Raw genomic sequence first — 24240 nt, 5'->3', positions numbered from 1 at the left:
TTTGGGTATGAGGTATGAATTGATGAATGATGTCTCCTTATATACTATAGTCTACATCCTACTCTATGTCCAATGATCTACTCCATGCCATATACTTGTACCCTACAAACTACATTACTACATTCTATATAGTCTAGGTCCTATGATCTACTCTACAATCTTTTCTATACTCTACAGCCTACGTCCGACAGCCTACGTCGTGCAATCTACTCTATTATATATGTCCTACTCTACGCCCTACTTATATAATCTACTACAATCTACTTCCTAAGATCTAGTCTACAGTTTGGTGCTGACTGCTGAATGCGGTTATTCTCTGCTGCAGGCATAGGTCCCTGAGGAGCGAGTCAAGAATGGAATGTGTGCAATATTATCTAGATCTTGTGTACATGGCGATTCTGTCAGAAGCCCTGTGGCCGCCACAGATTTGCAATTCGATGTCGTGGCGTTGAGAGCCCTCAGGAGCCTATAAAGCCGCCCTTTTTTCCAATCCGCAAGCATAACCATCTCCATCTCCCATCGAGTGGAGTTATTCTGAACCCAGTCTGGTAAACGACGGGGCTGTGGAGGCCACTGGCTGCAAGGTGACAGGCGGGGGCAATCTAAAGTGATGATATCTACGGAGGTGCTTTTAGTGCTGCGATACTAGGGTAAAACTTGATGGGTACGGTATTGCAGTAGAGTGGTAGGCTGGGGAGAGCTCGACTGCCTAACTTTAAGTGTGTTTCTTTTATAAAGTTGAGCAGTTAGAGCCTCTTCGTCAACAGTTCACCCCTTCTCTTTTCTTTCTTGCCTCCATCCTTCTTCTTGCGCTTTTGGTCTTCTTCAGCTTGCCTTCCCTTACTCTCTCGTTCTATCCTTGCGCCTAGACATCCTGCGGTTTTGCCAGCTTTCCACCTTCTTCTTCTGATGCGCAAGACGAATGTGCAGTCATGACCCAGCTCTTACCATGCAATCAAGAGAGTCAATCGTGAGGGTCGATAAAATCGAGAGGGCGATCGAGAGAGTCAATTCCTTGGTTGAAGTGAGCCCCCTAAGCCGGACAAGCCCCGTTAACCGTATCTGGTATCATATATATCTAGCATGGCAGATGCGTGCGTGCGAGTCATGGCTTGAGGCAGAGCAGTATCTTCTTTTGTAAGCGCGTCAGCATGTCTGGGCAGTCTTGATTTTGGATCACTACTAGTAATTTCTCATTGGGACGTTAGTTTTTAATTACACCATATAGATTTGCTCCTTACACTCGTTCTGGATGTAGTCCGGTGGAAATCTGGATGAGCTTTAGTTGAAGAGATAGTGTGGCACGCGCTGCGCGGTGTTTGCCAGAGAGGCAACTTTTTGAGAGGCCTCAGGGATTAGCTAAAACATAAACAAATCACTGAACTACCAGTATACACTCATTAAAATATGGCTTTATATGGACAGTAAGTTTTCCCGTAGAAAATTAGAAACACAGAGGTTTTGTCAGGACATGACATCAAGAAGGCAGTGGTATATGAAGATGCCATGCCTAGAGGAGGATCACACTATGTAGCTGCATAAATGACATGTCACATAACATTATTACTCTTAAGATGCACATAACAATGAATTACTCAGACTATCTCTTATAATACTCTCATAATTATAAAACCATGTCCTTGTGTCTATTAACCCAGGCAACCACCCTGATTTCATCCAGAGGCAAATGTCATGCGATATTGTCAGGGCATACGGAGTAGATCTGAATCATTTAGCGGGTATTCCGCGCCCCATAAGCATTTCCTTAAGCCAATCAGACAGAATACAATACAAAAGACACTACTACGGAGTAAAGTACACTGACTTTTGCCTTTGGAATATATAGTGTAAAGGTAGCCAATCAGCTTAGACACATGCTAAGTACCTAAGCTTAAAAGCCCCACAAAATAAGAATCTTGGCGGTAATTGGAGGGATAACCCTACAGACACTACTTTACCTTGAGCTGATCAGTAGTACATCGTTCGGATGACCTTCTTAGCTCAGTGGCCCGGAAGCGGTGTGGGTGAGCTAGTCACGGATATTAGTACTTGACACTGGCTACCTTACATGGTTGTTACATCATGAGAGGCATGATTGATGCACAGTTGATTCGAATGGGTGTTTCAGACGATTTCATCTCGATGTCTTCACCAAGAATCAGGCTGGGTGACTGGGTTAAAGAGCCTGACGTGGTATGGTCTCCGGAAATAACAGCGAACGTCTCAGTTGTGCTGGAAGTTGGATCCTCGGAGCCATCGCAACAGCTCAAGAGTGAGGCGAGAGGATGGGTCGAACCCCGTGGAACACCTGTGCAGGCCTGCATCACAATAGATCTGACCCCACAAAACAATATTACGATCGATATTTGGAGACTAGACGGAGGGTTATGTCAAGCTTCCTCCTGACGATCCCCCTCCACCGCCATTGTCATGCAACACATCGAGATCGTCAGACAAAATCAGCAAGCGCAGTTAAACGGCTGGAAGCGTGATCAGGACCTCAATCAGATCGCTACAGACCGAATTGAGTTAGACTTCTCAATGTTGGGCGCCATCCCACAAACCTCGAGCAGGACATCCTCATAAGCAGGGATTCACTGTTGGCATTCGCTGCCAGATCTTGGGATCGTCAAGCCCGTAGACCAGCTTGATAGACTAGTACCGGAACGACTGTGGTTGCTTGATCGCTGCCCAACCTTGGGAAATGAATGGAGATGATTTCGAATGGTCAGAAGCCTGAAGGCCTGATTTGGGGATCGGAATCGTGGCATTTACTTGACACATACTCCGAAGGGGGTGTACTTCGGCTGGGTATTATTGTCCTGTATTTTTGGCTGATGCAGAAGATAACCTCCGGCTTAATTGCTTCTACAGCAATCTTGTTAGTGAAGTTAATTAACCCTTCTGAATAAGGGCCCTAACTTTGATGGAGATTAGAACGGCATTACATTTCTGCTAATAAAGCTTCGATTCTTGAACTCATCCTAACTGGGTATCCACTCTATACAATTGGGGTTCAAATTATCCAGACATTCCACCAAAATGAGGACGTTTGGCACTGAAACTGGTGGAAATAGACGGCCAAAAGCAGGGCTATTACCTGAAGCACGTGCAGCTGTTTTATATGACCTGGAGAATTAGGGATCGCCTATATAGCTAGGGGATTGCATAGATTGCATAGAAGTAGGGTTATCAGACTTTTGAGTAAAGCGACATAATTTCTCCCTCCCATACCTAATAAAGAAAGAGGCATAGAGAAGGTGCCCCAAGTTTCAATCCACCATACAACAGCATGCAGGGATAGAGGATCATCATACTCAATTTGATTATCCAACATGCAGGCCCCCTGCCAGATGGCAACAGCACTTAGTGGATGATGAGACTGAGAGTGTTCTGTGCTTGATATGATTATTACTGGTCAAGCATTAAGAAGAGCAACTAATGAGATTTTTGTTTTTTTTATTTTATTTTAGAAATCCTTATCTCCCTGCTAAGGACTGCGTGTAGACTATAGGATGGCTTTTGATGTTTATATGAAACAACACAGATCTAATGGTGAAGCAGGTCACAATTGAGCGTAGCAAGGATCTGGAGTTCCCACCTCAGGTATGGAGTACAACCTCCCTGGCAGACCAGTTGCACTTGCGCTGCTGCCTGGAGAATCAGAGGAAACTGTTAGCAGATCAAGGGAGATGGAGATAGGTCACATAAATCTATAATCCACAGGAATTGTGTGTGCAGGAATGGACATCACACTGTAGAATGTGAGTATGAAATTTGAAGGAGCACCTATGGCTTATCTCATATCTGCATCAGGGTAGACAAGCGCTTACGTCCGAAGCTCTTTGACAGTAGGCTGACCTGAGGTTTAGGTTTCATCGCCTGCATCACAAGTTCTCAACCTTCTCTTGAGATTCCTCTTGGCTGAGAGCCTAAGAAGGGCTCCATAGCCTGAAGTCGGGTGTCAATCACAGTGTAAAAAGAAAAGGAAAGAGAAAAACGGTGGTCTGAGTCTACTCTGTAAGGGCCATGGTATATCTAACTTCATCTATCAATGTCAAAGGGCCAGATAGATCTCAGGGTGTTGAGAAGGGAAGACAGGGTATAAGCCAATTCTGCAAACCACAGAGAGTGAAGGGATGAACAGCCCGCACCACCTGTGCTGCTTTATTTAACATCATTATTTGTCTATGGATTTCATGCCTGCTGAGTTAGGATAGTTAATGTGTCTCATGTAATAAGTGGAGCAATCAGATGACAGAGGAAGTAGCAGGAAGATAGAAAGCTAACTATGCAGGTGATGTCTGTTTAATGAGGCTCTTAAGCCTACTCGACTAGCACCTACGGCGAGCCATTGGGACAAAACACGAATTAACGTATTTGGGTCATGGGGATAAACAGACTTTCATGGTTTTCTGCCAGTAATAGGCACCAAAGTGTTTTTAGATTGCAGTTTCTCTTCCCTTAGGTGTATTAAATAATCAAATGCTATCTAGTAGAAGTTTACATCATCATATAGTAGGGTTTATTTTATGTAGTAGGGATTTGGAATCGCTATATACTAAGTATTTCGAATGGTTCGAATCGCTACCTATATAATAGGGATATTATATATTACTATACTTAGGTATAGGTCACAAAGCTATTAAATTCAGACTAGGGAAATATGTAAGCACTCAGTCGAAGTGCCTGGCGCTTGTTCCATGCTGTTAGTCTGCGCCACCACAGATCGTTGGAGCGCTGTCACTGGCACAACCAGGTTGTCATTAACCACTTCCTCCTGTACTTTCTAACATAAGGTCTTTCCTCAGTGCTTCCGGGACACATGATGGTGGAATGGTTAACGGAAGGAATCTGGATAAAAGAATTCCCACCTCTTTTATTCAGATTGTAGTGTCGTCCTCGTTGAGACAGCTTGGCTCCCAGTGAATCAGCCAGAGTAGTCGTAAAGCGAAGGAAGCTTGTTCGGAGTAGTTGAAAATCATTTTGATTGACTAGAGAAGTATAGGGTCACTGATTGTCTTTCATTAACAGAAGTGGAGTGCTGCCTTTTCAGGTGGATATCAAACTGTATATCACAAAATGAATAAAACCCCAACACCGCGCATGCAACAATATCGGACATTAACGGGAAAGCAGTCGTGTATATAAACCTCCACCACGCCGTCTATGCGTTTTTATATTCTATCCAGAAGCACAAATGCAAAACAAGCATGAATCAGCATCGTGATCACCGTCCAGCCCAGATCTTTGTCTCGGAGGACGGCCTCGCCATATCCGAAAATGGACACGCAGATGCGGCAGATGGAGCCACACTGCTCGCGATACTGGAGCGGTCATCATCGCTGGAGCTCGCTGATGGGCTGCTGTCCCCGAGAATCTTCTTCTCGCCGATATAGCCTTCCTTGTCGTCAAGGATGATCTCGGACATCTCGTCGGCGTACTCTTCTCCGTCGCGGACACGCCATTTGGCGAAGAGGTCGTTTTGGATCCAGATGATCTTGCCGATGGCGCGGACGAGAGCGACTTTGCGTTGAAGGGAGAGGGTGGGGTGGGACATGAGGGCCTCAGTGAAGACGTCCTGGATGAACCCAAGCATGACGCCGATGTGGATGTATTCGATGTTGAGGGGAAGTCGTCGTTCTTGGCCGGAATGCATCACTCTAATTGAGGGTTAGTGGTTGTTCTTTCCAGCTTGGTACAGGGCGATGCATGGAAAGTGGAGGGACTCACCCGACTTTGTTCAAATACCGCCAGAACTCCATCTCAGTCGGATCGGAACAGAGCTTGGTCAGGTACCACCGCAGGAACATCTTTCGTCGCTTGATCTGTGGGCTGTCCTCGGTGTACCAGTCGTCTACGTTTGTGGTCTCATCGGCGGTATTTCTTGTGATGAAGGCACGAGCGGTGATGTCTTGTTCCAGGAGCTTTTTGTAGACAATGTTGACGACGGCAGGGATCAGAGCCTTGATGTACTTGGAGCCTGTGGTTAAAGCTTCGATATCACCTATGCACCTATTAGCTTGGACCATGCGGACTTTACTTTGGCGAGAGGAGATGGCTTACTGGAATTGAAGTCGAGAAAGTCTTTGAGGTAGGTGATGCGAGCTTCGAGTCTGGTATACAAGGCCTTTCGGCTCACGTGCTTTACAGGGCGGCCACCCTCAAGGAGAGCCTCCATCTTTCTCCTTCCTTCAGACGCCTGCATGATTGCTATATGTGATGCTGTTGCTATCGGACTTCTCCAGAGATACGTGAGAATGTGATCAGACGAAGCGGTATGGTCAGAGCTCTGGTTAAGACGATAGGATGTTAGTGTTATGGGGCTTGCTCCGTAGTAGAAGACGGATAGATCTGGATTGAAAATCAAAGGATGAATCGACCCGTAGATATGAGATACTGTCTTCTCTTTATACAAGAGCCCCAGGATAAATTACCGCGAGGCAGCAGAGTGTCATGCGCAAATGACATGGCTCGAGCTCTGGTCCTGATTCTCTGACCGTCATGATCCTTCCATATTCCGAGAGCACTCCACACGGGCTTCGGAAACCGTTCTGCAATTGATCACATCATTTCACCAGAGGAGAATATTGAAAAACAGGCTAGGACGGAGAACGGCTCAGGGAAATAGAATAGGCCTATCATCTCTAGCCGATGATAGAACCCACTTGCTCAATCCTGCATTGGAGCGGACACTTGGGCAGTTGCCGGAAGTGGGTTTGTAGTGGTATGATCAATTTTTCAATTTTTATCATGAAGGGAGCTAGGAAATAGCTGGCATCATGGTGCTAGTATCTATCTGAGCTTAAGACCGGAACACGTGTTGCCGTGGGCCCTTTAATTTAGTGATTATGATTTCCGATCAGCTGAATGGCTGCTGTAAATGCATACACTGCAGTTAAATGCCATTCTAACCCCTCAGGATACCTACCATAGCAATACAAAGAATATGCTGCATCTGATTCTATAGACACTGTCAATTTCTACTCCGTAGAGACGCCATCAACAGTTCGCCTGAGGTCATATCCAATGCCTAATCCCGAAACTGCAGGCCGCCACCATCATCATTAAGAGCGTAGTCAGATGACCCGATGAATTCCGAGCCGGCAATGCATGCATGTCTCGAGTCGGAGCCGAAAGAATGGCCGAGCGTACAACTGCATACGCCTGCAGGATTAGGAGTAATCACTACCATCTCCAGCCGGGATCTATTTCCTCAGAAGCTATGTTGGGCAGCTTCCCTTCATTCGAATCCATCAAGAGATCGATATTAATTGCGTGCTATGTTTCAAATCGTCGATCACACAGATGATTGTCCTCTATTTCGTCCACAGTTCTGTGGAAACATCGATAACACAATCGTCATATAGATATCCACTATGAAAATCATGATACGCGAGGCATCCACGGAGTAGGATCTATAGAATAGGGGCAATTTCAGCTCAAATTCAGACTTATGACTCAAAGCCAGCCGTATTTAATACAATAGTCCATACGCAAATGGCAAAAACAAACGATATTACAGACAATGGCTAGACAGTTTAGACGATGCCGTGCGATCCCTTACTACTAGAACGGAAAGAGAAGGAAAAAAAATTTTCGTTGCTTTCTGGAGAAAGCCCCATATTGGTGTGCTCCGGTCCCGTAAACGGCGCTCCGTAGTGGGTGGCTAGACTATACTTAGCAATAACCTCGGAGCGAGTATGGCATGATGTGGATGGGCCGAGTCTTACCTGGATCAAAGTACTATCGGGCAATGTTTCACCTCGCTCATGATGGGCATATGGCGGCCAATTGTGAGGGAGAATGTCATTTGACTTGAATGAGTTCTGTCGCTTGGCAAAAGTGAGGATCGACCTGTCGATTGATATTGTTTATGCTCCGGGAAGTCAGAGAGGAATAAAGTTCTGTCAAAAAGTCGACAGCTATGGTTCCCGAAATTCTGCCAACTGGACATGGTTTCTCTAGAACTTTAGTATTCTGCTGTACTCATACTGTGTCAGTGATGAGAGTCTTTGGGCAGTGCAGCGATCATTGAATGCCTGTGGCTCTCATTCCATGTGCCTCGGGAGCTTACAGATCAGCCAAATGTGATGTAAACTTGATAGGCACAGAGAATAATAATGTTGAGAAAAATATGAAGTGATACAGCAGCTGAGATCAATTTTGGATGTACAATGACCTCCTTAAGGCTCCTAACGGATCCATTATATCAAAATAGAAACATACTCTGAAGCATCCAGTCTACTCACTCTACTGCCTGCAGTACATTATAAATCAGATATCGCCACTTCGCCGACAAAAGATTTTCGGGTTGGAAATCTTGACAACTGCATTATTAAGATAGACTAACGATAGGGGTGACTATTCAAAGCATAAGAACGTTCCAGGGCTTAGGCACATTGGTTCGGAAACTGCCTGTCCGTCAGAGGGCTGGGGAAGACACCGTTAGCAAGCAAGTCCTGCATATCCCATCCGGGCGCCCCTTCGGTCTTCCAAGTCCAGAATAGCCAGCCATTTTTTCCTTCATAGGCATCGAGCTGGGCCTCGATGAATCGTCGAGTATCAGTCCTCTCCTGGTCGGAAAGATCTGCCACCGAGCCCTGAGTTGTGTTTGCGCAATCACCGTACTTCACGTTGTTGGCGTACTCTCCTTGATATCGCGTGGAGACACCCTTGCCATTCAGGTGCTTCGTGCAGTCTGTGACAGCACCTGACCATTCTCCAACGACAACTGGTTTATCCGACCCTTCAATCTGCTTGCCGAAGTCGCATGCAGACTTCACGTGGCCGTCGATATCCAGGCTGATCAGGTAGTTATCAAACATCTCATAGTGGTGTGTATCCATGACCACATCCTCACCCGTCTTGAATCCGTTCCAAGATTCCGTCGACAAAAAGCCATCGCTCAGGAAAACAGAAGTGCCTGGATCAATTTGGCGCACAACATCCGCAATCTGGTTGTAGTAATCTCTCAACCCAGCCTCACTGACTCCGCCTGGGATGTTGGGTTCGTTAAGAGCTTCAATAGCCGTGACTACGTCACTTTGTGGCAAATAACGCTCAGCCAGAGCTCGGAAGGCGTCTACGGTTTGTGAGACGGTATCGCCCTGCTGCCAGGCAATAGGTCCCTTGCGTCCGCTGTTGTCAAAGCCATTCTGGGATCCTGGGGCTGTTTCGGGGGACATATGAGCTTCGCATGCGACTTGCAACAACATTTCTTCGCCACTTACCACCATGAAGATCAATCACAACCTTCAGGCCAGCCTCCCTGGCCCAGGAGATTGCATTGTCGAGATATTCCAGCTGGCCGTCCACGTACGGCTCATCAGGAAGAGAACTCACCGCCCAGTATCCAATGGGGATGCGGACATGATTCATACCCGCTTGGGCGATCTGCTGGAAGTCATCCTGAGTAATGAAAGTCGACCAATGTTGAGATAGAACAGCCTTGGCTTGATCCTGTCCTAGAGTAGCGGTCAACGTCCACTCGTCAACAGCAGCATCTCCAGCGTTGTCAAAGATCGAAGGCGTAATCCATGGCTCAAGTACAAGCCAGCCACCAATGTTGACACCGCGGACGATGCCGTTGTAGTCGAATGTGGAAGCTCTTGACACAACGCGCCTAGATTTACAGTCAGCAAATCTTATCCAGCATTTGCTATGAAAACTCACGATTTAGAAGGCACGGCCTCGGCCAGGCCAACAACGAGGTATAGCGCCACGAGCGCCTTCTGCGAGAATTTGAATATCATTTTTTTTGAAACGAACAATTCTTCACTGTAATAAAAAGAGGGGCTGGGGAAAGAGAATAGCTGTTGACGAGAAGATGTGCTTGAGGAATGGAAGCGCCCTGCTTTAAGTAAACCTTTGCTGAAAGCACTGGTTGTCTGTCGACCGCATGCAGATGGGAGTCACAGCTTCCAGTGAAGCTGATCGTTCTCACCAGAAAGGTGCAGATTGTGCAACAGCCAGGTCATGCAAGCCGGCTGCAAATTGCATGAATATGGGGTTGCCTGAATGCCAGATGATACTAGATGTTGAAAGCGGGATAGCCGGAAACGGAATGCATCCGAATACAAAATTGACAGTATAACAATAACGATGGGTAATGGCTTCACAACTGGGGAGAGACAAAGACTTTGTGCCAGTCTTGGACTGTCAGGATACCGGACATCCTACGTACAAGCCTGTATCATTGGTGGGCAGAACCCTATGAGAGAAATCTTCCGGAATAGGCCTCAGATGATGCTCAAAAAGTGGGACAAATTATTCTCACACGAAACGAGTGTGTGTTATGTGACGAGAGGATGATCTGAACGAAGTACTGGAATTCAGCGAGTGATTTGCACTCTACGTTTGTCCTGGATCAGTGGCCAGTCCAGGGTTCGTGAACAATGGAAGGAGTATCCTTAAAGCGAGCTCAATGCAGAAACTGTCTTGCACATTAGACACATTCGCAGTTGTCCTCTTCAAGAACAACTCATCAACATACGACAAGTTCAGTATTAACCGGAGCAATTGGAAAGCCAACTAGCTGCATTTCCGAGCCCCGAGGAAAGAGGGCTCATATCGGCAATGATGTTGCCAAACATCCTTCGAGGCCTTCATGACGTCTGTTTACATCAGCGTGGGCTGTAGCCCGCAGCTTTGCTGCATCCGGAGAAGTCGCAGAAACCCTAGATAGAGTTGCTTGATATTCTGATAAAAGGACGAGATTGACCATTCTGAAGAATGTTGTTGGACGGATGCAGATGAGCACGTGGTGATGTATGTATTCAGATTACCAGCGGACAGCTTTCATGCAATCAAATTTACAAAGTTTACAATACTGTCACGTATTCAACTATGCACCAGACTAAGAAAATCTCCGCCAAGCTGGTCCAGATACATGAGCTATCGAAATATAAGACCACTAGGCTAAAAAGATGTCTGGACATGAATCCTATCAGTCTAGGTTCTTATATATTTCAGCATGAACGGTCCGGACCTTTCAAGCTTCAGTGACTGATAAATTAGCACATGTATGGAGTAGACCATTGAAAGAGCCTTTTTTTTCTGCCCTCATTCCTAATTGGGGCTCTGCCGTCAGCCTCAGGAACTGACAACATTCACGCGAGGAAATTAACTTCCTAACGGTGAAGGAATGGTATGTCTTATCAAAAGAGCGTCTAAGCAATCAATCGAGGAGTCGTTTCCTGTAGATTGTCTTTACCACTTATGGCTCTTTGCCCCTCAGGTTAATTCAAGTGCAAAAAGATTCTTGGTATCATCTCATCAATCATATTCATCTATAGGGTATTCTGAACTATGTGACAAGAATGTCCGGGAAAAAAAATCACTAAAACAATCCCAAAGCGGCAAATGCGGCCACCACTTCACGATCTACATTGAGGAGCCACTCTTCCTGGAACCGCTGCTCACCACCGCACCCCACGATGAGGGAATGCAAGTGCTGGCGCACAAAGTCCCGGATGTTGATTTTATGGATCACGTCTGAGGTTTCCCAATGTCGTCGGCGTTCGTTCTCTGGCGGCTCAGGCCCATCGTACTTGGCGTTCGGCGCGTTGTTCCAGTAAATGAGATAATCGCCGCTGCGGGGGTCGTTGGGATCACCCTCAGTACCTTCCGCAAGTTCCGTAACGATATCCGTCCATATGTTCATGTATGATTGCAGGTGGTTGAGGATGTATGTGGGTGGCTGGGTATCGGGGCCGTTCAAGGCGAGAAGCTGCGTCAGGGCGAGCGCATGCAGTTTCTTCTGAGTTACGCTGCCGATGTTGTCGTAATGCAGAAACCATTCCGTGAGAAGCCAGGAAAGAACCTGTTCTTCCGGGGTCTGCGTGGCGGCAGAGACGGCAGAGACAAGGTTCTTAGGATATGCTAGTGCTAAACGTGCGAGGACAGAATAGTAATCCGTTTCCACGACGCCGTAGACCGATGTTGGTTTCCGGCGCGGCCCGGTCGTCTGACTAGCTTCGTAAGCGGAATGGAGACCTTCCAAGAGAGATTGCAGAAATGAGCTGTCAATGAGGGAGCGCGTGATGACGTTGTACGTATTTTCGCTGCCTCCGTCAACCGCTTCAGCGCCGCGGATCATGAGCTCGACAAGGCGAGGGACAACGCCAATGCGTTGCCGGGTAGTGGATTGTAGGAGGGTTTCGAATGAGACGAGAAGGGGAAGTCGGATTCGGTCACTAAGAACCTCCTGAGGGGCGAGATAGATATATGACTCTGCGATTTGGAGGGCCTGTGGGACACTGTCCGTGGCGGCCTCGAATATAGGATATAACGCGGGGATGAGCGCAAGAAGCTCAGGAGACGCCGGTGCAGGTGTTTGAGTGAGGATAGCAGACCAGAGTTCTAAGGCCTCATCAAGGAGATATACCAGGGTTTCCTATCCTTGGTTAGTTGCTTGAGGTCAAGAGCCAGAAACGAGGGCGTCTTACAGAGCCTGGTTCTACCGAATTGCTGATCAAGGGCAAGACGAGAGAATGATACTTAATCGAGTCCTGCTTCAAAGAATGTATGAGTGACGAGATTAAAGTTAGAATGGCCTGTTTCATGAGATGCTCCTCGCCGGATTGCTCCCACAAAGGAGGCAGTAAAGCTAATATCTGGTCCGAGAATGGCGCAATCTAAACGAGGGTTAGCAGACTTGTTGAGCTGGGTCGGCAAGGGGGTGCATACATGATGCTCCATTTTTACTACCAAGACACGGACGCTTTCTAAAAGTCCCATCTTAGTTTCAGGAAGCTCGACCTCCTGGATGAGAGACATCAAATCCTGAAGAATGGACTGAGCATAGGGCATGAACACGGCAGGAGAGAATTCAAATGGATCCAAGACGTTCTTAAGCTGTCTACCAGCCGTGATGCGGACAACCAGGTCATTCAAGGGATCCTGTTTCCCTAAAAGATGCTGGAAGATCTGGTAGATAGCATTCCTGTTGAGTTCATCTGGCTTCACTGGTACCCATTGTCCAAGGACGATGGCAATCCTTCTCCTAAGTACATTGTAACCGTGCTCCTGGATTTGAACTTCTTGGACAAGGGCCGTCTCCAGAAAGCTGTTGAAGTCCAACTGCTGCTCTAAGCTTGCGGAAGCCAGCCCGATGGCGGAATATAACGAGTCTTTGAGCAGTACGTCACGCTTCTCGGGACCTGGAGGGGAAATGGTCAATAGTGTTGGTAGATGTCCTTGGTAACTTGAACTTACTTGCAAATGAGAAGAAGACGTTTAACAGCCGGGGAATCAGTAAGTCTTTGAAGTGGATGACCAGGTCGAGGAATAGCTTCTCAGAGCACGATCGGATGGAGAATTCCCAGGCTTCAGCAATATCCTCCTCCTTTCTTTCCCACTCCTCCGGCTCAGCCTCCCATTCTTGGAAGTCAGCTTTCCGGAAGCGGAAAAACTGAGTAACCAAAAGCTCCATCACACTAACAACGAATTCATGGGTGAAAATATCAGACTTTATTTGTTCAATTGACCGTTGTTTCTCCTCTTTGTCTTGTGGAGTCTGATACTTGAACGTCTGAGCGGGATTGAATGCCATCTTGGAACAGGCCCTGATCAAGAGAAGGGCTCTGAGGCCCACCTTTTCCATAAGTGTCTTGTTGTCCGAGTCACCATCCTCTCCCAGCTGGCTGTAATTTTCTCCGAGTTTGACAACAAGGGTCCAGTAAGATTGAACAAGGGGAATGCTGTCCGGCAGCAAGGCGAATGCAGCAGGCCGTTCCTTTGCCATCTCGACATGAAGTTTCGACAACTTGAGCAAATGTTTCTCTATTGACCTCTGAACTTGCTCTGATAAAGGCACGGAGCCATTGACAATAGCAAAAAACCGACTGAAATGTGTATGGCTCAGGAGCCAGAAGTCCTGAGCCTCTTTATCACGGTTGGGGTGCTCGAATCCCGCAATGATCAGACGCCGCAGAACCTTGAGACAAACAAGGCTTTGCTCGGCCTCACCAAGTAATGCCGCCTCATCGACGCCGCCCTGCTCTAGGATCACCGTCCATTTGTTCACCTTCTCCACGTAAATGTTGACCAAAAGGTGGAAGATCTCGGGCGCCACTGACTGAAGGTTCGCACGCGTTCTCTGTAGTCTAGCCGTTGACAATTCCTTGATTATTTGCAGTAGTATTGTGAGCGTCCGCGGTAATTGCAACGGGTTTGCGCCGGGCTGTGTTGAAGAGCGAAGGTAGGCAATGATTGCTGAGATTCCATCTGGCCTTGATAGACATCAGAAATACAGACCTCCTTCGAGGACAACAGAGAGCACTCACCAGTCTTGCGGGAATTCGTAGCGCATGATCTTGGCGATCATGAAAGCATTGTGAAGGGCAAGTAGAGGTGCAGGTTCGACTACCCCAGCTTGTACAGCCCTCACCTTTATCCTCTCTTTCTCTTCTCTTTTGATGGCACTTTGAAAATGTCAGTTGTCGGCTCGACGTATCTGCATCAGTGACCCTAGACCTACTTTGTCGCAGTCTTCCGCCAGTACTTATCGATACCATTCTTTAACTGGATGATGGACAGGTAACGGACTTCGACGGGCAACGATTGATCTAGGAATACATCCTGGGAGGAAGTACTTGGTCAACATGCAAGACGGAGACCATAGAAAAGGAAGTGCAGAAAGCGGACCAGGAAAGTACCGACATACCTGAAGTAGAGTGAAATAACTCTCATGCTTTTCCCAGTGTTGCAGTTGCTTGGTACCGGTTTGCACCTGCTGCTGCGTCGAGCTGGCTGCGAGTGCAAGCGCATGAAGGAGGTTCTGAGGGTTCAGCGGATTGGATTCGCCAGGTAATTCAACTACCTCGGCCATAGTTGGCGATGATGGAGTAAAGCAGTTATTGACTTCGAAGATCAGGACAGGAAATACGAGCACCTAGTTTGCCATATGTTCAAGACTGGTGAAGTACTTCAATCTACCGCTTCCGAAATGATGCAGGAGTGCGCGATGAACGAAAAGAAAAACAACTGAAAGAAAGCTAAAACCTCGGAGTTATCCAACCACGAAGCTGTCTTTTTGTACAATGTTTCGACTTTCTACTTTAACCAGTCCCCGCAACTCCAAAGCGGGAACCTTGGGAGTATCATTCTTCCGTCCCGCTCCAGCCCTAGGTTTCGACCCTCTACGCTAAACCGTAATTGAAAGCTGAGGTTAGGGCTGATAGCCCGAGTACCCAGATAAACTATGAAGTCATCCCCAAATAAACAGACGACCCTTCAGTTGTCTGACGGCCAGGTTCCAACACAAAACTGCAAGAGTACCTTACTCGAAAGAAGTGGGCCAGATACCTGGGTCATGTTACCGCTCACTCAAGAAATTGGTGTACCATGAGGACAATAACCACCAGAAGAAGCTGCGCGCTCTTCTCGGCAGCGGATTTTGTGACATTGACATGATGTATTATGATGCAATGCTGTCCAAGGTCCCTGATGCCGGACGACATCAGATCCCAGGTATTCATGCTGGAACTGACCATTGGCAACATCAGCAGCACACGCCTACTCTATCTATATATCAACTCTATATCTCTCACATACCATACAACAGAAATTAGCCAGAATGTCTGATCACGACAACAATCTAAAAATCGCCCACGAGGCAGAGAATGATCTGAACACATACCAGGCAAAGCAGGGTCTTGGTCGTAAGAGCGATTCCAGTATGTCCTCTAGCTTTGCAAGGCATGCTTGATTAGTCATGAGGCTAACCTCTCTATAGCCGTCGAGTCTGGTGTGAACGCAATGGTCGACAGGAAGTTCGGGGATACCGGCATCAAGATTGGCAGAGAAGCTGGCGCTTCCAGCAGCGATCGTAAACCCATTCCCGAAGATGAGGGTGGCAGTCGGGATGACCGTGGCAGGTAAGACAAGGGCTCTACTAGTGTGAACCTCCGTTATTTGTTCAATGAACTGATCTGCATTCCGCAACAGAATCTCAAAGGCAGGGCAGTTCCAGGGGTCTGGTGGGCCAGAGGATAAGGTGAAGATAGAGTCTCAACGTCGTCCTGGTGACGATGATGTTCTGAACTTCCAAGAAATGAAGCGCGAAGGGCTTGTTCGGAAAATTCACTGATGATGGACTCGGAAAGTCGCTCTGGTGATGGTACTCATGGATCTCCACAAGATGCGGAGCTTGAAGCACATGTCCGGTAGATTCATCTAATCTTAATGATGTATATGTATAATTAAAGGACTGTATCAAAACTATTTTGATCCAGAATCTCGAACAATAGGTATTCTAGGAACCAAAGAAACGCCAGGACAGAACTGACGGTTACGATATAAAAGCCTAGAGCTGGAGTTTGCATCCTTTTATTCTTGATCATCATCAAGCTATAATGTACAGAGCTTCGTTTCTATGGTCAGAATCACGTATGCTAGGCCATTGATCTGCTTACGTTCTCATTCCAATATTCATCCAGATTATGAATCCACTGGAAACACGTCATTGGACATTTAAAGCAGGTTTAGAGCGAGTCCCAAGAGGAGACCAGAGACACCGGCTGCAGGAGCGACAGCAGAAACAGCGGCGTTGGAGCTAGCTGACGGAGAGGAGGAAGAAGAACTTCTATGTGTACCGGTGACATTCTTTTTGGTGGCAGTCACCTTGGTGTTGTAGTTGCTCGCAGTGTCATATGGGAAGGGGCTCGAATAGTTGTATGTTGGCTCCGTGTTGGCGTAGGTCTCCTTGACAATGTCCAAAATGCCATGGCCAGCAGAGCAGTCACCACGGGTCAAGGCATTCGGCCAGACAGGGGAGTATTTCGAGTATTCGCCCGCTGACATGGGACCGGGGTAGGTCTCGTTGAGGCGGAGATTGGTTGTGTCAACGTCGTAGTTGACATATCCCGTCTTGTTTGCCACAATCTCAAGAATGTTCGCACCACAATCCCACCTTCCCAACGAAGGAAGGCCCCAGTTCGCGGACACGGACGCAATCACTGAGTAGTGGGTATAGAACGTATCGTCCTGAGTACCCTTCAGCTCATCGGGAATGGCACCACCGAGAAGAACACTGAAGATCTTGTTGCTCTTGGAATAAGTGCCATCCTCATCAAAGGTAAGTAGGATTAGGGTATCATTCATGAAGTATGAGTTGTTGAGCAAGGGCGCAATCCAGCTTCGCTCCCATTTGGCTCCGAAAGTAATGTTGGTGTCATGAGCGTCGTTGGTCATGTTTGGAGTGATAAATGCCCATTGAGGAAGTTTCTTGTTGGCCAGGTCGTCCTCGAAGCTGGTAAAGTTCTTGATCTGGCGCAAACGAGTGCTGTTCTTGGTGACAGAGTCATACAAGACCAGTGGGTTATGCTTGCGCACATAGTCATTGACATAAGTCTCCTGGTTGGAATAGTTGAAACCTTGGAATCCGGGATAAGGTAAGTGCTCCTGATACTCTCCCCAAGCAATGTTTTTGGTGTCCAGGAGATCAGCGACAGTAGAAACATTGGCAGGAATCTGGTTAAAGTTGTCATTGTCCATGCCAAATGTGTCGCCTCCAACAGCAGCGCAGTAGTTTGGCTCTGAAGGATGCGTGACTGCATAGAAATTGGTGCTGTGGAGTAAATTAGTTCGAAGTTCAAATCGTGAGCAGATGGCCGATATGAGGTCTTACAGCAGGATCCCTTGCGAGGCCAGCCATTTCATGTTCTCATCCGCCGCAGCATCCTCGTAATCCTTCTGAGGTCAGCTTTGAACAAGATTCTCTGATTGGTAAGGTGATCACATACAATATTCTCAAGCCACACTTGGAAGAAGCGATTAAATGCAACACCCTCAACGTTCGAAACGGGAGAGTAAGGCTGGATGGAGGCTGCTGCAGATTCTATCGCAGACAGCGAAGGCTCCTTCTCAGTAGCAGTCTGAGCATAGACCAGAGAGACAGTGGCAAGCAAAGTCGCGACGGAAGGCTTCATCTTGAAGGCCTGTTTGCTATGTGCGGCGAGAAGACTAAGGAGACAATGATCAACAGGGAGAAGATCTCGATATTGAGACGGTCTGGCAGCTTTATATGTGAGCAAAGAAATCAGTGAACTACCACGCGTGGTCAGCACGTATTAAGTCAAACGCCACAAGGCCAGAGATGACAAGCTACTGAAAAACCAGAGAATAGAGGGTGCCAACGATCAAGTTGACGGAACCACGCGGCCAGTAGAGCTCCTCTGATTCGACAGGCAAAAATGAGAATGCAGTGACGGCTATTTACTAATCATAATAAGGTGATTGTTGATAAAAGATCACTCTTGTTACTCCCGAAGTGGTGGACATGGGACATGCTTGATTGACATGGTTACAGATCAGGATACTCGGTGCTAATTCACAGTCAAGACACGCAAGTGGATCTGCTGGGCGGGGCCGAAATGGAGTAGTACTTATCATTGGACAATCGATGGCCGGGGTCAAAGGCTTAGCGTGACTTAGCCTGGGCTGGCATGTTCAAGCGGGAGACTCATATCGGGGCAAAAAGCCAGCACGTGCTTAAATGGTTGTCCCTCAGAGGATGCAGCAACGAACTACAAGGTATACTTACGAAGTACATAACCATGGATATCTTGGAGCCTTGGAGAGCAAGAACAGCAGGAATTGAAGTCCATTACACTAGATACTGTGAGTCAAACTCCCAATTTTTGGTGGTAAGGTAGTATGGTCTTGTGCCTTGTAGAGCCTAGGGTAAGCCGAGGTGTTATTGCTTCTCCCAGTCCGACTGCTCCCTTTCAGGAACTAATTATAAAAATGGCAGTAGAAGGAATTGTCACGGAGATTTTCATACTCCGAGCAAGCTATTTAGAAAGATTCAATCGACTGCCTCCTTACGATATACATCTTGATTCAATCCCTAGTCTCTACGTAGGCTTGTAGTGAATCTATGGAACTCGTTCTTACGATCCTGTGTCAGGTCATAAGCATCTGTTTATTTAGAATTTTCAAGGCTATGAGACTCTCAATGTCAATGAGATGTGTGATTCATGACCGGTGAATGGGTTTACGTACCTTTTGGTCTGTCTTGAGCAGCAGCGGCATAGAAGTGCCGGACAATAATTGGTCCTGTTCGGATCTGTCGTTTGAGAAATTGAGAAGAGCATAAAGAATCTGTATAAGCTCCAGCACTTTCCACATTTTTGGACTGTTTATCACTGTTAATCTGGTAGGCATCAGAATCTACCTATTCCACCTGCGTTGAACGTCCGTGGCTGAGGGGAGAACTCTACAACCTAATAAAATCTGGTGGCATATCGACCAAGGGGGAAGTAGAAGTAGGCGAGAAGTGAAGTTTAATGCTTCTTTGGAGTGAGAGAGTCTCGCTAATATATACAGTATCAATTCAGGTTAGCAGCCGAGATCTTCAAGCATCCCAAGAAAAAAGAATCATTACGCAGGTTCATGTGATAAAGAACATACTGCCAACAGTATTGGCTCCATGGCAGAGTGTGTCTCTTGTTAAGGTCACGGTTGTAACTAGCAAACTGGAACCAATGGTCTGACCGATGAAGTCACGTGCGTTGCTTCAACCTCGGCACGTCCAATGCCCGTCTGGGGAACCGACCGACGCATCGACTACTCCGTACGTACCCACCTTAATCTACGGGACTTGACTTGTCACTGTTTTCTTTCTATTTCTTCCTAGAATACACACACAATGATAGTACGATGAGCTCAACAAACTTTGCCGCCGCTCAGGAACGAGTCTTAGAACGCCGCCGCTTGCGCGAGGCTGAAGCTCGCAAACGGCTGGCGGAACAGCAGCGTGCATCACCACTGAACCATCCGGCGCTCAACCGACTTCCGTACCCCTTGAACAGAATCCCGCAGTCCGGTGTCACGTTATGGAACTCCATCAAGGGGCGAGAAGGAAGCAGACCTGCTTTCCGTGTTGGTCAAGTGGATGCCGAGCTCCTCGATGAAGAGTTGCTGGGGCTGCTTAAGGGGCAGGTTGGAAATGCTTTGAAGTACTTCGGGGTATGGCCTAATGTCGCTGCAATTCCAGTCGCCTATCTCAGTATCACTAATTGTCTGTCTTGATGTTGTGCTAGCCCCAATTACGGGAAGACTGGTCTCACGAAATCCAATTCGCCCTCCGTGCAATCCTGTTCAAACTTTCTATATGGGATCATAATGCCTCCTACGGTGCTGCCCTCCAGGGACTGCGATACGTCGATAGTCGCAGCAAAGGGCCCGTCCATTCTACCCCCACAAAATGGCAAAAGAGCCTATATGGCTTACTCACAGTTGGTGGTCGCTACGCCTGGGAGAAATGGGAGTCATGGTTGATCAGCCAAGAAGGCGGTTATGAAGAGGTATTATCTGGAACATTTTTTGTTGGAACTTATATGGACTTGTGCTAACTGAAGCAGCCATCGCGGGATGTTCGAATGCTGGCTCGGCTCACAGGTTTAGTCTCCACCACACACTCAATCGCAGCTTTCGTTTCATTCCTCGTCTTCCTAGTGAACGGCCGATACCGGACACTAGTCGACCGAATCCTTCGCATACGCCTTACCCCTCCATCAGCTCAGTCTGCTCGCGAGGTGTCTTTTGAATACCTCAATCGACAACTCGTATGGCACGCCTTCACCGAATTTCTTCTCTTCCTGTTGCCTCTTGTTGGAATCAGTAGGTGGCGGCGGTGGTTGTCCAGAGCATGGCGGAAAGCAATATCTGCCATCAGATCAAGGGATGACGATGAAGTGGAAGTAGAGAAGCGGGGAGAATTGGCGTTCCTTCCAGAGCGAACATGTGCTATATGCTACAAAGACCAAAATCCTGCCTCTACTTCGGAAAACGATATCATTACAGCGTCGGCCGGGGGTATCGTCGGGTCTGCACAGACAGACATCACAAACCCTTACGAAACGGTCCCGTGTGGCTGCATATACTGCTTCGTTTGCCTTGTGCAGAAGGTGGAAGGAGAGGAAGGCGAAGGCTGGATTTGTTTACGTTGCGGCGAGATCGTAAAAAAGTGCAAGCCATGGAATGGCGACGTCCTTGAAGAAGTTCGACCGTCCACAACCTCCGGAAAAATTGTGGGGTTCGCTATGGATGAGAATGCAGTAACTCAAGGTCCCGTATCTGGCCAAGGACCAAAAACCCTTGCCGAGGAATTAAGTGCCTCGCATGAAGTCGGTCAGGACGAGGCATTGGACCATTCTGACCAGTGGTCTAAAGTAGACAAGGATGAAGAGGAGGCCGAATTGGACGAGGAAGTCAACGAATCTGCCTAACACATACCATAGACTCTTTTCAGTTCATTTGTGAGCTTTGTGGTGGCTCACAGGCTACACTGGATATACTATCTTTGACTATCGGCTACCTAACAGGAAGCGTGCATGATCATCCCGTCCTTGAGTATTAGTTTAGAGACCCCATTTCTCATTGACAGATACCCAGAAATATTTCATTTTGCCCAAGCCCAGTGCAGGGATCTGTCTGTACTGTCCCACAACGTTTATACGCAATTTATTGTTGAAAGACGAGACGTGTAGCTGAAGTTTGGGGCATGCTATTGCTATGTAGTGTGTCTTCTGATTGACCTACCGGGCCAACTTACGGAGTATGCACCCTCAAACTAACAGATTACAGTTCTCGAATTTATGGCAATCAACCGAAGCTAGGTAAAGGCAGTTGGGTGATGATTCTAAATCTGCTGCAGATGATTGACTGATTCCACCCCGCACCGGACTGTTGGCCGACCCCACCAGCGGAGAGAGTATCCAACTCCGATCTCTTCAGCTTGAGGGGTACAAGTGGACGCCGGTAACTCGGATTTGGGCCGCACATCATACTTGGTTTCTGTATGCTTGCCATGGGCCTACTTTTCTAGACAAGTTATATACTCCATACACTCTCTTTTCCCACAGTTCTCTATCGACTGAGTACTTGACTCATACAAAGCCCCCCTAACGGACCATGGACTCCTCTACCTCCGCGTCGTCCAACACCCACGGCGAAGCCAAGTATATCAACTTCCCCACTCTTCCTGACGACGCAAAGCATGAAGATGGCACCACTGCGCTGAACAGATATTCTTCTTATATCACTCGGGGCCATGACTTTCCTGGTGCTCGGGTTTGTTACCCTCATTGAGCTGTCTATGAGATGTGGGGGCTGACAATCTGCTCTTGTATGACTGAATAGGCTATGCTTTTTGCAGCGGGGATCCCGGATCGCGAAGCGATGGCTAAGAGCCCACAGGTAGGAATTGCCAGTGTCTGGTGGGAGGGAAATCCTTGTAATATGCATCTGCTGGACTTGGGCAAGACCGTGAAGAAGGCCGTTACAGATCAGGGTATGATCGGTTGGCAGTATAATACCATTGGAGTTTCAGATGCCATTTCAATGGGTAGTGAGGGTGAGCGTATTCAGGGCTTGAGGAGCATTGCTACTCTCTGCGTGAGATATTCCTGACGTGTATTCCCAGGCATGAGATTTTCTCTCCAGACGCGTGAGATCATTGCAGACAGCGTCGAGACTGTGACTTGCGCGCAGTATCATGATGCATGCATTGCAATTCCTGGGTGCGACAAGAATATGCCTGGAGTAGTAATGGGTATGGCCAGACACAATCGGCCTTCGCTTATGATTTACGGTGGAACAATTCAGGTTGGATACTCGAACCTGCTGCGGAAGCGGGTCAACGTGTCGACTTGCTTTGAAGCGGCTGGTGCCTATGCTTATGATACTTTGCGTCAACCGGACGATGGGGGTGACACCAGTAAAAGCAAGGACGAGATTATGGATGACATTGAGAGACATGCTTGTCCCAGTGCGGGTGCATGTGGAGGCATGTTTACTGCAAACACAATGGCCACGGCGATTGAGTCTATGGGCCTGTCCCTACCAGGGTCATCGTCAACGCCTGCCTCGTCTCCATCGAAGATGCGAGAATGTGTTAAAGCGGCAGAAGCCATCAAGACCTGTATGGAGAAGAACATTAGGCCTCGGGATCTTTTGACCAAGCGCTCCTTCGAGAATGCCCTCGTCATGACGATGGCTCTGGGAGGAAGTACCAATGGTGTCTTGCATTTCCTTGCCATGGCTCGGACGGCGGATGTGAACCTGACCCTAGATGATGTCCAACGGGTCAGCAACAAGATCCCTTTCATTGCTGACTTGGCCCCCAGTGGGAAGTACTACATGGCAGACCTGTACGATATCGGAGGGATCCCGTCCGTGCAGAAGTTGCTGATCGCGGCGGGACTTCTTGACGGTGACATCCCGACGGTCACCGGCAAGACCTTGGCTGAGAATGTTGCATCTTTCCCATCTCTACCTCAGGACCAAGTCATCATCCGGCCCCTGGACAACCCAATCAAGACGACTGGCCACCTGCAGATTCTACGCGGGAACCTGGCGCCTGGCGGAGCGGTGGCCAAGATCACTGGCAAGGAGGGCACCAAGTTCACAGGCAAAGCACGTGTTTTCGATAAAGAATATCAGCTCAACGATGCTCTGACCCAAGGCAAGATTCCTCGAGGCGAAAACTTAGTGCTCATCGTCCGCTACGAAGGACCCAAGGGTGGGCCAGGCATGCCGGAGCAGCTCAAAGCGAGCGCGGCGCTGATGGGAGCTAAGCTCAACAATGTGGCCCTAATCACAGATGGAAGATATTCAGGGGCTAGTCATGGATTCATCGTGGGTCATATCGTCCCAGAAGCTGCGGTCGGAGGGCCCATTGCCATTGTTCGCGATGACGATGTGATCACCATTGATGCGGAAACCAACACGATAAACATGCATGTCTCAGATGAGGAAATCCAGCAGCGACTGAAAGAGTGGAAGCCCCCAGTGCCTCATGTCACACGTGGTGTACTCGCCAAGTATGCAAGGCTGGTTGGGGATGCCTCTCATGGTGCAATGACGGATTTGTTCTAGGTGCTCTCTATGTTGACGTATTTTGTTTTGGAACATTGAACTTTCAAAAATAATCTGAATTGAGAAATCATTTTGAAGATCGACGAAAGTCCACTGTAATGCTCCAGCCATTGATGATGCTCCCAACAAGCCAAATCGTCCAGGTATGTATTCTGAAATGGTACGAGTCAGGTCACAGGCCATGTTAGTTTCTCCTGCTCTCCCGAGGTGTCTCATCATCTGAGCTCGTGCTCTCTGACACCTGGTATATCGACCAAATCATGATCGCGATTCAAGAGCATGTTTTCTACCTCCAATGTAGATAGACGATCCAGCCTAGAGGATTAAGGGGAAACTCAAAGCACTATTATCGCT

General features: G+C 47.8%; 7 protein-coding genes across 7 annotated transcripts; 3 read left to right on the top strand and 4 right to left on the bottom strand.

Moving 5' to 3' along the window:
• Window positions 1-4527: 4527 nt before the first annotated feature.
• Window positions 4528-8232, bottom strand: AFUA_1G03610 (protoglobin family protein). The gene is made up of 4 exons (XM_745018.2): window positions 7734-8232; window positions 6067-7669; window positions 5734-6007; window positions 4528-5663 (listed from the first exon to the last, which is right to left on the bottom strand). The coding sequence occupies exons 2-4, from the start codon at window positions 6206-6208 to the stop codon at window positions 5231-5233; spliced, it is 849 nt and encodes a 282-aa protein (XP_750111.1). The 5' UTR covers window positions 6209-7669; window positions 7734-8232; the 3' UTR covers window positions 4528-5230.
• A 161-nt stretch (window positions 8233-8393) lies between these two features.
• On the bottom strand, window positions 8394-9755 carry exg1 (glucan 1,3-beta-glucosidase; the record flags this gene model as incomplete). The annotated part of the gene is made up of 3 exons (XM_745017.1): window positions 8394-9172; window positions 9234-9625; window positions 9676-9755. 3 exons carry the CDS (start codon window positions 9753-9755, stop codon window positions 8394-8396), a joined length of 1251 nt encoding a protein of 416 aa, XP_750110.1.
• Window positions 9756-10861: 1106 nt separating this feature from the next.
• AFUA_1G03590 (putative importin 11) lies at window positions 10862-15177 on the bottom strand. Its single transcript, XM_745016.2, has 7 exons — window positions 14669-15177; window positions 14483-14583; window positions 14289-14426; window positions 13219-14234; window positions 12691-13163; window positions 12450-12638; window positions 10862-12397 (listed from the first exon to the last, which is right to left on the bottom strand). Exons 1-7 carry the CDS (start codon window positions 14831-14833, stop codon window positions 11342-11344), a joined length of 3138 nt encoding a protein of 1045 aa, XP_750109.1. The 5' UTR covers window positions 14834-15177; the 3' UTR covers window positions 10862-11341.
• Window positions 15178-15205: 28 nt separating this feature from the next.
• AFUA_1G03580 (uncharacterized protein) lies at window positions 15206-16217 on the top strand (the record flags this gene model as incomplete). Its single annotated transcript, XM_745015.2, has 5 exons — window positions 15206-15313; window positions 15444-15474; window positions 15513-15680; window positions 15740-15881; window positions 15952-16217. The coding sequence occupies 5 exons, from the start codon at window positions 15206-15208 to the stop codon at window positions 16091-16093; spliced, it is 591 nt and encodes a 196-aa protein (XP_750108.1). The 3' UTR covers window positions 16094-16217.
• A 99-nt stretch (window positions 16218-16316) lies between these two features.
• Window positions 16317-18118, bottom strand: AFUA_1G03570 (acid phosphatase PHOa). The gene is made up of 3 exons (XM_745014.2): window positions 17748-18118; window positions 17633-17697; window positions 16317-17572 (listed from the first exon to the last, which is right to left on the bottom strand). Exons 1-3 carry the CDS (start codon window positions 17931-17933, stop codon window positions 16477-16479), a joined length of 1347 nt encoding a protein of 448 aa, XP_750107.1. The 5' UTR covers window positions 17934-18118; the 3' UTR covers window positions 16317-16476.
• A 1449-nt stretch (window positions 18119-19567) lies between these two features.
• Window positions 19568-21641, top strand: pex2 (pex2/pex10/pex12 family protein). The gene is made up of 3 exons (XM_745013.2): window positions 19568-19974; window positions 20049-20312; window positions 20370-21641. The coding sequence occupies exons 1-3, from the start codon at window positions 19666-19668 to the stop codon at window positions 21234-21236; spliced, it is 1440 nt and encodes a 479-aa protein (XP_750106.1). The 5' UTR covers window positions 19568-19665; the 3' UTR covers window positions 21237-21641.
• Window positions 21642-21723: 82 nt separating this feature from the next.
• Window positions 21724-24029, top strand: ilv3B (putative mitochondrial dihydroxy acid dehydratase). Its single transcript, XM_745012.2, has 3 exons — window positions 21724-22080; window positions 22150-22363; window positions 22433-24029. The coding sequence occupies exons 1-3, from the start codon at window positions 21922-21924 to the stop codon at window positions 23884-23886; spliced, it is 1827 nt and encodes a 608-aa protein (XP_750105.2). The 5' UTR covers window positions 21724-21921; the 3' UTR covers window positions 23887-24029.
• The last annotated feature ends 211 nt before the right edge of the window (window positions 24030-24240 follow it).

Source organism: Aspergillus fumigatus, chromosome 1, assembly GCF_000002655.1.
Source record: "Aspergillus fumigatus Af293 chromosome 1, whole genome shotgun sequence".
NCBI classification, from domain to species: Eukaryota; Fungi; Ascomycota; class Eurotiomycetes; order Eurotiales; family Aspergillaceae; genus Aspergillus; species Aspergillus fumigatus.
This window is presented reverse-complemented; position numbering and strand designations above follow the sequence as displayed.